Genomic DNA, 14,154 nt, shown 5'->3' on the forward strand with positions numbered 1-14,154 from the left:
TGGGGAAGGGGGGCCGGGGGGCATGGACGGGGCCGCCCCTGCCCTTAGACGTTCTGCCAAAGAAGACCCCTCCCCCCAGTGATGCAGATGCCCAGGTCGAGCCCACTCCCACGGGCCCTAGGCCCCTGCCCCTCCCTGGACGGCACACACATACCACCTTAAATCAGAGGCGGGGGGTATATATGAGCCAGGCACCCCGGGCTGCTGCCGCCACCCTGGCCAGGCCTGGGGCACTTGCCACACACACATGGAAGGGCCCTGCACTGGGAGAGCCTGGCAGGAGAGCTGACCCTGCCCTCCGTGGCTGCCCAAGGGCTCTGCCAACAACGGTCTGGGAGACAGCATCCAGAACCTTGAGGTTCCCAGGTGACGTGCCCCCGTGACCCTGAACACCCTGACAGGCAGTGGTGCCAAGAGGGGGCTGCTTCCAGAGCTCCCAGCAGAGGGAGGCGGGCAGGACAGGTTGGGGCCAGTCCTCCAATGCAGGGTTTTGCAGGAGGGGCTCCAGGCACCCCTCTCAGTGGGACAGGGCCTGGGGGAGGGTGGGAGGCCGGGACCCAGAGCCCGCAATGTGGGTCACAGGGCTGGACTCTCCGTGTCAAGAGACTGAGGCGACGAGGGGGCCAGGGAGCAGGACAGGTTGTTTCAGCTGGGTCCAGGTGTCAGCAGGCTGGGGTGATGAGGCCAAACCTCAGGGACCACCTGGCATGGCTACACTGGCCTGGGAGGGACCAAGAGCAAGTCGGCACGGGGGTGGGGGTACGCCTGCCCCCTGGTCTCCAGGGCAGAGCACACCCACTGGCACATGCAAGGCCAGTGTGTTCAGCTCCAGGGATGAGTGGGTGTGGAGCAGAAAGTGCTTGGTCAGCACACAGAAGCACATCTGTGACTGAGGTCCCCGGGCAAGAGGGAAGGACACACCCACAGCCCAGGGCCACGCCTCAGGAGTACGTGGGCCCACACCGCCTTCGGGGCGTCTGGGGCTCTCAGGGAGGGGGCGTCTCGGGCTTCAACAACTGCAGGGGGAGAGGCAAGCAGAGGCCATGAGCTCAACAGGTGGACGGACGCTGCCTGTGGGGAAGGGACGGTGCCTGCCAGGCCCGAGTCCCTGGGTCCCAGCAGGGGCTCACTCGGGAGCCACCCCATGGGAACCATGTGCCGGCCGCTGCGCTGTTCACTCCCTGGAAAACCTTGGGGACCTGGGGCCGGCCCTTTGTGAAGGTGGGGACTGTGCACGGGCTGCGTGGCATCAGCTCTGCCGCGTCCCCGTCTCACCCACCTGCTCCCAAACAGCTGACCAACCTCACCAAGGGGCTTCAAGAGGGCAGACACGAACGCCAACTCAGAAAATTAGTTTTCACAGTTAATCTACACCCATCAAAACTCAAGCTGACGAAATAAAGACCACGTGGCAGGGGCGGAGAAGAAAGGCAGAAACCGTCATGAATTTATTATTTACACGGTGGTTAGGTACACAAGTACAGTGGGCGCACAAACGCGCAGGCCCAAGACTGGCCACGGACACACAGGCTGACACAGACGTTCTCACTCTGCTTCCTGCAGGTCAGGTGGGGAGTCAAACATGGGGCTTGGGGGCACCAGCTGTCCACAACCGCACTGCTGAGGGCTCAGGGTCGGAGCCCACACCTCAAACGCCACCTGGCACTTTCAGGCAGCAACCTGCATGCTGACACCTCCCCGGGAGGGAAGGTCCCCTCTGCAGAAGGCACTGGGCCGCAGTGTGAAAGCCCCCAGCTTGCTCTGACTCACCCAAGTTCCGCCTACATGCCCAGAAACACAGCCCCACCTGGCCAACCGCTACGCCTGGTCACTTGCAGCACAGCCAGCCCAGGACTCGGAGAGAAGCAAACAGCTGCATTCTACATGTCAACACAGCAGTCAGGGCCCGCCAGCATCCCGGGGCTGTGACTTCGGGGGCAGGAAGGGAAAACGCAGACGGGGCACCTTGCAGGTCCCTAGCTTCCCACGAGTGCCCCGGTGCCAAGTAGCACACGCTGCAGCAGGGTGACAGGAAGCAGCAGGAAGGGGCCTCAGGACACACAGGCTGCACCTCATCTCCTGGCTACCGGCTGCCACCACCTCTGCAAGACCAGGGGCGCCTCAGGAGAGCTGCTCAGAGGGTCCCTCTGGGAAGACTCAGCCCTGCCCCCTTCTTGACCTCCATGGGGTTCACCTCGTCCCAGCGCAGGTCACAGAAGTGTGTGACCCCCTCACCCTCCCGGACAATCAGGTCGTCAGGGTCACCTGCTTCTTGGCACTTCAGAGAGGATTCCCTTGGGCCAGCCAGCCACTCTGGGCAACGCCAGCATCCAGCAGACGCCCCGGCCCCTGGTTTTGAGCACACAGATGTTAGCACAGATGAAGGGCCAGCCTGCACCGGCAACACTGTCTGTTCAGAAGACTTTCCAGGTTCAAAGGCATTGAGGCAGCCGTGGCCAAAACCACCACACACAGCCCGAGGAGGGGCCAGCGTCTCTCAGTCCGCATCCGCTCCCGAGGGTTGGCGACACAGCGCAGTCTTCAGGGCTCCTAGCTGCGTCCGGGAAGATCAGCCCGCGGGCAGCGCTGTCTGGAAGCACCCGCTGCACTCGGGGCAGCCGCGCTGTCTGGCCGCTCTCATGACCGACCACGAGGATCTCGGCGCTTCCGCGGCGAGCAGGCGTCTCAGTTCCCGGTGGGGAAGGGGGAGTGATGGCCAAGACCAAGTGAGTGAGGTCACGAAACAGCACACGACACGCACAGACATACACGTCACTTACACACGTGTGCACACGTGACAGTTTCTGACGAGAAAACCCCTCTCCGCGGCGGACCACACAACACAACACCACGAGACGCGGACCCCGGAGCCCACGTGCTCTGCTCCCTGCCTCACTCTCTACGCGAACTCCACGCCAGCGTCGGCTTCACAATTCTTTAAAGTCAGCATCTTTTTTAAGACCGCAAAAACAGACATGAAAGAAACAATAAAAAGACAGATTTCTTTACACAGATTTAAGCCAATAATTTTTAGCAAAATGATACAAAACTGTCTTAACCAAGTAGAAGGTCGGTGGGTACAGTAGACTCGGCAGGGCCCGGCTGCACCGGAGGGACTGAAAGACTCCTGGGCGGGAGTCTGACTCTCCGCAGCCGCCTCACTCGGCTTCTCGTCCCAGCCCCGCTATCACCGTGTTCCCGGGGGCCTGGTACAGCCCCCGGCGATGGCAGCGCTTGGATTCTGTCCGGTTGGGTGTGTGTTTGGTTCCCCATGGGAGTTGCCGGGTGGGTGGCCTGGAGCTCCTGGTGGTAACGTTCCGGTTCTAGACCGGGGGGGCGTGTCACTAGTAACAGAGGAGATCAGCCATGCATCGTCTGCCCTCACCGCAAAAGGAGAGTTCTCATCGGTGCACGACAGACTGAAGACCACTGGAAGCCACCCGACCGGGAATCTGTCGGAGCCAAAGCACAGAAGAAGGTCAGCGTGAGGCCAGGGGAACGGAGCCAGGCAGGCTTGGACACAAAACACCAAGGACAGCGCCCTGGGAGGGAGGGGACACAGATGTCACCTAGCCCCACTCACTACACGCGCGCCCCTAGCCACTCCGGAAGGTCCCTCTGAGGCCAGGACACGTGCAGCAGGAAAGGCAAGAGAAGACAGGGAAGGAAGAAGAGCCATGCAGGCAAGGAGGCTGGAGGCCACGGGGCCGCCAGTTCACGATCGGTCAGACCAGAGTCCAAGCGGGGGAAAAGATGCTTGCTCCCAGCCCCCTTCCTGCCAAGTAACCTGGTGTTCTGATATCAGAGACCGGGCCTCACGTGGTGGGCACTGGTACTCCGCCTGGGACAAGACGTGAACACGAGCTCCCATCAAGAAGCTGCAAGAGCGCAGTCACGTCACGACCGACAGAAGCTGCAAGCCCCCGGCTGGGAGGAGCCGCCAGGTGGGGGGCCCAGCTCGGACAGCCAGCCACGCAGCGACGGCAGGGAGCAGGCGGCTGTGGCTGATGGGTTAATACAGAAGAGAACGTGGACGAGATGCTGGGCAGAGACCGAGTTCAATAAGAAAAGCAAACAAGGAAGACAGAGATCAATGCTGAAGGAAGAGAGATGACAAAGCCAGGACAGCAGAGACCACCCAGAGGGCCCCACGCAGCGGAGCCCCACTGAGCGCGGCCCACATGGTGGAGCCCGGCACGACACGCCCGCATAGCCACGAGCGTTCTGGGGCCACTGGGCCGAGCCTGGGCTCCCAACTCCAGACCACTGTGGGGCGCAAAGACCAGCGGACAGCGAGCAGGATTCCGGGGTCACCCCAGACTAGAATCCGCGTGAGAAGACCTGGGCAGAGGCCCTTGCTCGACCTACAGCGCCTGGCATGCAAGCCCAACCCCACAAGCCCCCGGAGGGCGAGGGGCCGTCGGCTCCCACCCCGCCCGGTGCCTGCCACCTACTGAGCCCCGCCAGGCGCACACTCACCCAGCGCTGCCTTCCGACGGGAGACGTGCAGCTACTTGCCGTGGTGCTCGAAAGGAATGCTATTCTGAGGTGGGGGGAAAAGACAGCTGTTGGTAAGGGTTCCCCAGGCTGGACCAGAACGTGAGACCCTCCTGCTTCTGAAGGTGCTTCCTTGCCTCACCTCAACCAAGTCTGCAAACACAGGCCGGGCTGCTAGGGGGACCCCAGGACCACGCAGGAGCTCAGGCTCGCCCCTCGAGAACGGCCCCCGAACACATGGCCACTCCTCGAGGGTGGGTCTGTCAGTGACGCGACGAGGGGCCAGGACAGACCCCGCCGACCCCTTGGGCAGCAAGAGAACCAGATGCCCCGCGGCAGCCCCTCCAGCGGCAGCTCCCAGAAGCCTGTGCTGGGCAGGTGAATAGGACGGCACCTCCCACGACACACAGACTGGACACAGTTCCTCACAGACGCAAGGAGAGGACGGGGCACAGACTGCACTGGGGGTCACGAGTTAGAGTCAGTCAGTCTGAAGGAACGCCAGGGACCAGCACTACGTCCCCCGACAGTGCTGGGCCAACGAGCACTTTCTCACGGAGAAAAACGTCACGAACAGGCTCACCCACCAGAAGCCCTTTAGTCTCCCCGGTTTTCTGGCTGGAGAGGTCAGACTCCCAGCCAGGAGCTGGGAACATGGACTGTGGTCCCGTGAGAAGCATGCGGAGGCGAGGAGGAGCAGCCAGGAGACAGGGCACGGGTTGGGGGTTGGCAAGAGGCTATGCACAGTCCTCCTGAGGGTGAGCTGTGGCCTCGGACTGGGAGCCCCGCACAGGACACACCACCTCCTCCTCGGGGCGCAGGGGCCGCACAGAAAGTGGGTGGGAAGCGCCCCCACCGGGCGGCCGTGTGACGGGATGTGCACGCGCAGGGCTGCGGCTCGACTGGTGCGTCCGTGCTCCCCCTGTCCCCCTACTTTCTTAGGGGGCGGTGGTGAGAGGCCAGAGAATCGTAAAAGCTGGAGCCTTGGTGGACGGGGAGCCTTTCACAATCTTTCAGGAGAGCACTCGAGGGTGACCAGAAGAATCCAAAGCAGAGAATCAGGAAGGCACCGGGGACACACCCTCAGGGGCTGTGTCCTCAGCATGAAGACCCTGAGAAACCGCTGGGGGTGACCAGGGGAAAAAGCAAAGGTGCTTCTGCAGGGCCACACCACCAACTCAAATCTCTTCGGAGACCCATCCCTACCACTCAGGCCCGCGTGAAAGGGGAGAAGGAGGGAGCGCGCACACGAGCGAGCAGACGTGCCTGTGAGGTGGGACCTCGGGGCTGTGTTTGGTCGACGCCTGGGGCGGGGGCTGAGGCTGCACCCAGAGCCTCGACAACCCAGCACCCTCGGCACCCTCTGACTCTTTCCTTTCCCTCAACGGTCCTCAAAGCAAAAGACATTCTCCCGTGTTTAAAAAAGGGCCTGCACCTTCCTCAGTCTCTGCTGGCCCAGGCATTCTGGGGCCACAGAGCCAGCAGCACACAGGGCTCGGGGACCCAGGGCTCGTGAGAAGAAATGTGCAGCCTTCTCTGTGCCCCGTGGTGAGGGAGGGAGGGTGGGGCCAGGGGCCACGAGAGGCCTAACCGCATTGCCTGGCCAGATCGCAGGTGATCAGACTACCTGTATCTTCAGTCTCTGCGAGAGACAGCTACCCTGTAAAAATCACCCATTTCCAGCAGAATTACCAGGAAATCAGAAGTGTCCAAGAGGGGAAGGTGTAGCTCAGTGGTAGAGTACGTAGCTCAGTGGTACCCAGCATGCACAAGGTCCTGGGTTCAATCCTCAGTACCTCCATTACAGATAAAAAAATAAAAACCCAGTTACCACCCCCCTAAATAAAAAACACATTAAAAAAAAAAGTGGTAAAACTCTTACTGCTCCTGATCAAGGGAAAGTGGCTGGGAGCACCCCCCTGCGCGGGCACGTCTTGTTCCTCTGCCTGAAGCCCAGCTAGACTGGACGCCAAAGGACCACGGTCCTGGTAGTGCTCGCAGCCCCTGCCCTCCTAACCTGCACGCTCAACCCACCAAATTCATCCACAAGCTACGCCCAGTGCCCCACAAGCGCTGGAGGGCCGGGTACCACATGAACCCGAGTGTCACAGTGAAGCCGAGGAGGGCTCGCCCAGCACACAGCCCAGGGCCTTCCTGAGACCCTGCCCTGCCCAGCAGATACCACAGGGTCAGCCGCCCCCACCGCCCACAGGGAGGGACCCCAAAAGCTGCTGGAGGAGAATTATCAGTACAGAGAGAAAGAACTGCTCTGTCGAGAAAGGTGTGTGGCGAGTGCAGCCCAGTAACAGCGGCAGAGAGAAGACGCGGCGAGCGGAGGTGGTTCTGAGGCCCGGGCTGCATGCACCTCGCGGGCCTCGGAGCGCGCTCGCCGTCAGAGGAGACGGGAGCCCCTGCCCCGCGACACGCAGCCAGGTGCCAGGCTCTAAAAGGCCCCTGCCAACCACAGCACGCAGTGACTGCCAGCAGCACGCCGCCCCCACCCCCGATGGGCGCTGTGCTGGGGGCGGGCCCAGCTGGCAAGGACCAGGACAGAGTCTCCAGGCGGGTGTGCCGGTGACTGACGGCACGAGCAGGTGGGCGCTCCCCAGCCAGCAGGGAAGACGGCCAAGCCTCCCAGACCGGCCTGCGGCCAGCGCCCCACGGAGGGCAGCAGAAGAGAGAAGTCCCCATTACATGTCCCAGCACAGCTGGGGGGTGAGCCCTGACCCCGCAGAGCCAGTCACTGAGATACTCAAATAGGGCCGAACAGCACGGAGGGGCCCCTCGCCCCCCGTCGGTTCAAATGCTCAGAGATGGGGAGGAAGGGGAGGAAGGGGAGGAAGGGGAGGAAGGGGAGGAAGGCAAGCAGGAAAGCCTCTGAATCCCTCACCCCCCGGCCTGGGGCCAGGAGACCAGACAACGCGGAGAAGTCAGAGGCCCGCGGCACGGGGCCTGCGGGGCGCGCACCTGTGAGGTGGACATGCGGGAGGTATCTTGCCGGCCTGTGAGGTCGGACGAGGAGATGTTGACCGGGGCGCCGCGGTGCAGCCGCATACTCACTTTCCGCTCTCTTTCCATGCCGGACACGGGCCGAGGAGAGGTGTTTGCTGGCGGAGAGGGAGACAGAGGCAGAAGTGAGGCCTTGGAAGGCCCCTCCACACTCCAACATGGGCTTTCCACTGGGAACCGTGGTCTAGCAAGGACGCCTGCAGCCTCGGCACAGGGCACAGGACAGGCTGCTGCAGCCCAGTACTGGGTGGGGACGAGCGACGCCAGCCTCGGGCCCGAGGAGGGTCACGACAGGCCCGTGAGGCTGGAGGGGTTCGTCGGGGGCTCTCCTTTCGTCACCAGGAGAATGTGAACAGCGACAGGGCTTGTAAGGAACTCAGCCCTTCAGGAGACCAACAAGGAAACAGATGCTCCCCAAGGCGCCGTCCCAGGCTGTTCCCGGGCCCCTCTAACCTCAGGAACAACTATCAGCCAGAACAGGAACGCACACAGCTTGGCCCACGAGGCCCGCCCGGTCCCCAGTCCCCACTCCCAGAGCCGGCTCCCCGCAAGGTCACACTGGAGGGGCCAGAGCAACCAACACACAGAACAGCAGTTGTTGCCTCAGAGCAGGAGGCTGCGGCACATCTGGCGGCCCCAAGACCACTCACCAGTGTGTGAGGTAGGGGTGAGGGGTGTGGGAGGAGCCACTTCCTGTGTCCCCCTCAGCCGGCCAGAGGCCGTGGAGGGGAGGCCGCGGGTGGCTGGATTTCGGGAGTGTCTCAAGCGCTCCTCTCGGTCCCGGCGTTCCCGCTCGGCATCGTCAGCTGCCCGGCTGGCTCCCTGAGAAGGAAAGAGGCAAGACCTAAACTGAACTGGGTTTGCTGAAAAACCACCCCAGGCCTCTGGCTGCGAACTGAGCCAAGAAAACACCAGGGCGTTGGGGACAAGACTGACATGAAGCCACCTAGAGCCACACACAAGTCCAACGCTCCTCCGCTGGACAGCACCAGGCCGGTCCCGCACCCCTGTGAGGAGCAGAACAGGTGTCTCGGCCCTCATCCCAACACAGCAGAAACCCGGACACCAACAGAACCTGTGGGCCCTCTTCCTGAGCACCGCAGGAATGGGCACCCATCTAGGTCAGAGGTGGCCGAACAGCACAAGTCAGGAAGCCTGCGAGGCAGGCGGGGGCGGCAGCACTTGGTGGGCTGAGGGGTCCAGCGGAATGCAGAGCCCTGGCCTGAATGAGAGTCACACTGGCGCACACACGAGTCGAGGGGCTGGCAGCTGGGCCTGTCCCAGGAGGGCCGTGTGGCGAGCACCGCCTCAGCCAGGTTTGCTCCTGCAACAGCTTGTTCTACATCAAACCACAAGCTCAGAGGCACCTGATTTTAAATGGCGAAGATTAACTGTGCTCTTAAAGGTTACGTCCTAGTTACCAGCACTTTAAGGCAAGGGTGTAAACTGAGCCCTTGTGGGCCAAAGGCAGCCTGTCTGTTTCTGTAAATAAAGTTTTCTCGGCATGGCCACCCCCAACTCATCCCCGACCGCCCCGCGGTGCTCTGGTTACCAGTCGGGTGGTCGCAATGCCGTGCAGATGGGAAAGCTGAAATTATCTACTGTCTGGCCCTTCACACGAGAGGTCTGCCGAGCCCCTAAGAGGGATGACGATATCAGAACAGAGAACTTATTCAAGTGGCTCCGGCAGGAGGCCCACTCTGATGTTCAGACTCCAGGCAACCTGTGACACCCCTCTCCAGGGCTGCCCTTTGTCAGCCACCCTACCAGAGAGCACAGGCCAGGTCCAGGGCAGGTGGCACTTGCTCCAGAGGCAGCAGCCACCCCTGCCACCGGGTCCCTGTACAAGCACCCCTGCACGGGCGAGGCCACGGGTACGGTCTCCTGCTCTGCATCCTCTGAAGAGGAGGTTCTGTTCCTCCATCACACGTGTCACCCTGGAAAGGTGCCAGTTTCGGTCTTAAGCTCATAACTAAGTAGAACAAATTTTTAATCAAAGAGGAAAAGTAAATTCCCCCAAACCCTGGAATTCCGGCAGTGGTGCCCAAAGATTAATTAAATTCATACAATGGACCCAGGGACAGATGGCCCATTCTAGAGGGGAAACAGATTAAGGTCCAAGCTCTGCCCTCTCCACACCCTCAGCCCCAAGCACGCGTATCTGTGCTCACAAGCTCACACCTGAGGAACCAAGGAAATCACATGAAGCTCATCCCAGGGCCAAACGCACGCATAACACACAGGCCTCCCCCCTCGGAGGCCAGGCCCCAGCACGGCCAGGTGGTGTGGGGGGTCTATACCCTACCTCACGGTACACACCCCCCCTCGCGCAAGGAACGCGCAGGCCAGAACAGCCCCAACGCCTCGCAGTGATGTGGATCAAGTGACCTCAGCGTCCAGGCAAGAGCCCTGGCTCTGGGCAGACCTGCACTGCAGACTCAGCCCGTGCCCTGGGAGCCCCAGTCCCCAAGCCTCAGCCCCACTTGGAGCGCCCCGGACGGGCCGGGGAGCCCCATCCACAGAGAAGTCGCTGGGCCCGCCACACACTTACGAACTTGAGCATGTTCCAGTCGAACACGTAGTCGTAGGAGAAGCCCTGCCGGTGGAAGAGGTTGCGGAAGAGCTGGCGCAGGTAGGAGTAGTCGGGCTTGTCGTCGAAGCGCAGGGAGCGGCAGAAGTTCAGGTACGTGGCAAACTCGGCTGCGGGCACCGGGACACCTGGAGGTAGCTGGCGGTGCCGGCTACGAGCCGGCATGGCATCGCCAGCAAGACCCCTTCCCCCCAACACCACAGGCAGGCGCAAAGGACGGAGCCTAAAACCCCGGGGCGGGGCGGGAAGGACGGGGGTGAGAGAACCCAACACCACGGGGCCCTTATGCAGCGGGTGGGCCCACAAGAGCAAAAGGAAAACTCCAAGCTGCGGCCCGGAGAGGCAGGGAGCCCTAGGGCAGAGGGATGCAGCCGGGTAGACGGCAGACACCTGCCTGCTCTCCACGCCCCCCGCCACCATGCAGGACCCTCCGAGACTCGGGGGGCCCCCCGCCCGCCCTGGACACTCACAGGGGTAGCCTTTGCACAGCACCTCGATGGGCGTGGACATCTTCTTCTCGCTGATCCTCTCGTACTTCTGCCGCTTGGTGGCCGCCTTCAGTCCCTGCCAGGGCAGCGAGCCCAGGTTGAAGTACATGAGCACATAGCCCAGCGACTCCAGGTCGTCCCTCCGAGATTGCTCTGGAAAGAGAGGGCAGTGGTCAGGGAAGAGAGGGCAGTGGTCAGGGCAGCGCGGGCCCCACAGATGCTCCCTGGGGCAGGAACTCAAAGCCCCAGGGAAGAATACCTCAACTCGTTTGTGAACGAGTCCCCCTGATGTCCCGGGAGGCGCCTCACACTGAGACGGCGACGGCGTCACAGCCGCCTGCCAGGAAGCCCCGCAGCCCACAGGGCAAGGTCTCAGGGCCCGGGAGCCAGTCTTTGCCACAGAGGGTGATTACAGGCTCCAGACTGGGGCCTCAGCGGGGCTGGCTCTCCCCAAGCTGAGAACAGGCGCCCAGGCCGCTGGGGGAGCTCACCGATGCCGAGGTGCGTGTTGATGGAGGCGTAGCGTGCCGTCCCGGTGAGGTTCTTGTTCTCGCGGTAGGGGATGTGCTGGTGGGTGCGGGCGTCCCGGTACTTCTTGGCCAGTCCAAAGTCGATGATGTACACCAGGTTGCCCTTCTTACCCAGCCCCATGAGGAAGTTGTCCGGCTTCACGTCCCGGTGGATGAAGTTCTTCGAGTGAATGTACTCAATACGACTAATCTAGAGGGGAAGCACGGCGAGAGGTCACCCCAGAGCAGTGGCAGCCATGGGGAAGCAGCCCAGCACTCCCACACCCTCGGTTCAGACAGGGGACTGAGCTGACCGCCTCCAGCCCCACACCGGCTCTCAGGGAAGTGAACGGCCCATAACCTGATGTGACGGCTGTCCTTTCGGGGCCAGGTCCCCGGGGAACTCAGGGCCCACAGAAAGAGCACGCCCATTAAGGAGCTTCCGTTTTCTCCTGGTGCACAAGAGGCACTGAGGCAGAGACAGCAGCCCTGGCACCCCACCAGGCTGAGCGCCCAAGCCGCCCTGCTCTGGACAGAAGTGAGCTCTTACCATTTGGTCAGCAAGGAGCAGGACAGTTTTGAGGCTGAATTTCCTGGAGCAAAAGTTGAAGAGGTCCTCTAGGCTGGGCCCCAGCAGCTCCATCACCATGACGTTGTAGTCCCCCTCCGCCCCGCACCACCGGATGGTGGGGATGCCCACTGTAAGAGAGCCACGTGTCAGCCCACCTCTCCACCCGGGGTGGGGGGGAACCTGGCCCACCTGCCCATACGCTGTGACCGCCGCACAACAGACACTGACCAGGGTCAGGCAGGAGCAGTCGGAAGTGACACAGGGAAAGAACGTGGTGCCAACTGCACAGGCAGGGAGGGGGGGGACAGGGGCTCCGGAGAAGCAGCAGATATCCCCCCCAACACCCAGCTTCCCCCTCGACGGTCATCCTACATCAGCGCAGGCGTGTGTCACAGTGCGTGTGTCAGCGTGTGAACCAATACTGACCCTGTCACTAATCACAGCCTATTCACGTTTCTTCTTCCTCTTTCATTAAACTGAAGCACAGCTCATCTACGACGCTGGGTCAGTTCCTAGCGCACGGCACAGTGATTCGGTCACACGTGCGTCCATGTATCCTTTTCCATGACAGGTCGTTACGAGACACTGAGTACAGCTCCCGGTGCGACACAGCCGGTCCTTGTCCTTTATCTGTCTTATACACAGCAGTTTGTATCTGCACGTCCCAAACGCCCAACTGACCCCTCCCCGCCCCCGCCCCGGGGTCCCCCAGGAGACACAGTCCTCCCGTCTCCTCGGGCCCCTCCCAGCTGACCAGGCTGTGCAGGGTGCTGGGCAGGGCCCTGCAGACCGCCCCTCTGCAGGGGGTCAGTCTGGGCTGTGGGCTCGGGGGAGGGACACCGCACAGGGTCCTGGCTGTGGGTGTGGAGGCGCCTTTGCCTGTGGCTGGGGCTGCCGCCAGCCGTCTGCCCCACAGGGCTCCCCTTCTCTCGCCCCGTCCCGTTCCCTCGGGGGTCGGGAGTCTTGCACGCAGACTTCCCTCCCCTCCCTCCTCAGCACTTTCCCCACCAGTACGACCCACGAGCGTCTACTGCATGCTCTGGTCTGAGCCCTGGTGCTCCGCCCTCTACTCTGCTGCGCAAAGCGCCCCGCCTTGGCTGCTGGGCGAGCCTCAGTGGCTCCTGTGGCCCTGAACTCCTGACTATCAGTGAGGCAACCTCCTTCCACTTTTCCAATTAAGTATCTAAAGAGTACGTTTTACATATCACAGGAGGACAAACTCAACAAATCCTTAGCTTACAAGGCACGAGGCAGCACCAGGCCGCAGCCCACCGCCGCACACAGACCAAGGACACGCACAAGTGGCCACACCGTGCGCGCCTCCCCCCTCCTCTCACACCGCGCCCTGCGAACGGCGCCCACACAGCCCTGCACCCCGGCTGTGCTCCTAACAGCGAGCGTGCCATCTGTCACTTCGCTTGGAGGACAGGGCACACTTCCTCTTCCTTCTGTCATCTGACTGTTCAGGGCTGCTTTTCCTTCATGAAACAGTGTGCTAAGCATATTCTTACGCACGTCCACTAGTGAAAATCCTTACACGGGAAATTCTCATTCGAATCTAGTCCCACGCATGAGAAACTCAGGATACGAACTACCTGACTGCACCAGCCATCGCAGGATAACCACTTTACAGCCCCACCAGAAACGAATGAGTTAGTTCCTACTCGCGTAAGAGTCTTTCCAGAGTTCTTAATTTTCATCAGTCGACTGAGTGGGTATAAAATGGTGTCTCAACAAACTACCTGGCATTTTTTAATTATTCATTGGCAGAGCATGCTGCCTCTTCTCTGAAACACCGATGCATGTCTTTTGTCAATTTTTTCTATGAGGGTGTCTTTTTCCTATTTATAACAGTTCTTTTATAAATTCTGGACACTAAGTATCTTTGTTTTTACGTGAGGCAAGTATCTTTTCTCAGTTAACGGCCTGTTTTCTTACTTTCTTCTGCTGGAGTCTTTTGATGAAAAGAGGTACTAAATGTTAGCAGAGATAAACGCACCAACCTCTCCCTTTATGAGTAACGTTTCTGGCACCCTACGTAAGACCCTGACCTCAGAATCAGGAAGAGATGCTACTTCTTAAAAATACTTCTACTTCCAGCCAAGGTGGCGCAAGGGGGACCCCACCCACCTCACGCCCACAACAACCAGGAAGCGCGAACAAACGACAACATACGAAAAGACACGGGCTTCTAAGGCACTCAGCACGAGGCAACGAATGACACGGATCCCTCAGGCAGGACACGCCCCTGTCCTACCCGAGCACATGAGCAGAAGAAAAACAAAAACGAAAGTGATGAAAGTAACTCAGCTCCATCTCGTAACTAAGCTGAGGCAGACTGGGAGGACGGTAAGGTGCCCAGCACACAAGGACGTGAAGCCAGCAGCTAGAGACGACCAGCCAGCAAAGAGGCAGAAACAGGACCCACCCCGCGGACAGTCAGTGGACACTAACTCAGATGTCAGAATCAGCACAGAAGGGCAATAAAAG

The 14,154-nt window shown here is 61.0% G+C and overlaps 1 protein-coding gene across 5 annotated transcripts in view; it reads right to left on the bottom strand.

Moving 5' to 3' along the window:
- CSNK1D (casein kinase 1 delta) overlaps window positions 1-14,154 on the bottom strand; it is a 33,136-nt gene that overhangs the window by 1,813 nt on the left and 17,169 nt on the right. For 2 of the 5 annotated variants that reach the window (XM_072939928.1, XM_072939932.1), the window contains exons 3-11: window positions 11,644-11,792; window positions 11,076-11,304; window positions 10,567-10,737; window positions 10,058-10,206; window positions 8,157-8,328; window positions 7,465-7,604; window positions 6,190-6,293; window positions 4,480-4,543; window positions 1,424-3,452 (exon numbers count right to left, since the gene is read on the bottom strand). In XM_072939928.1, coding sequence (XP_072796029.1) covers window position 4,543; window positions 6,190-6,293; window positions 7,465-7,604; window positions 8,157-8,328; window positions 10,058-10,206; window positions 10,567-10,737; window positions 11,076-11,304; window positions 11,644-11,792 — 1,115 coding nt within the window. In that variant the 3' untranslated portion in view covers window positions 1,424-3,452; window positions 4,480-4,542. Of the gene's footprint in view, window positions 1-1,423; window positions 3,453-4,479; window positions 4,544-6,189; window positions 6,294-7,464; window positions 7,605-8,156; window positions 8,329-10,057; window positions 10,207-10,566; window positions 10,738-11,075; window positions 11,305-11,643; window positions 11,793-14,154 lie in introns of those variants that run through there. The other 3 variants (XM_072939931.1, XM_072939930.1, XM_072939929.1) reach the window with 3 other exon arrangements.

The sequence above is a fragment of the Vicugna pacos genome, chromosome 16, assembly GCF_048564905.1.
Source record: "Vicugna pacos chromosome 16, VicPac4, whole genome shotgun sequence".
Classification (NCBI taxonomy): Eukaryota; Metazoa; Chordata; class Mammalia; order Artiodactyla; family Camelidae; genus Vicugna; species Vicugna pacos.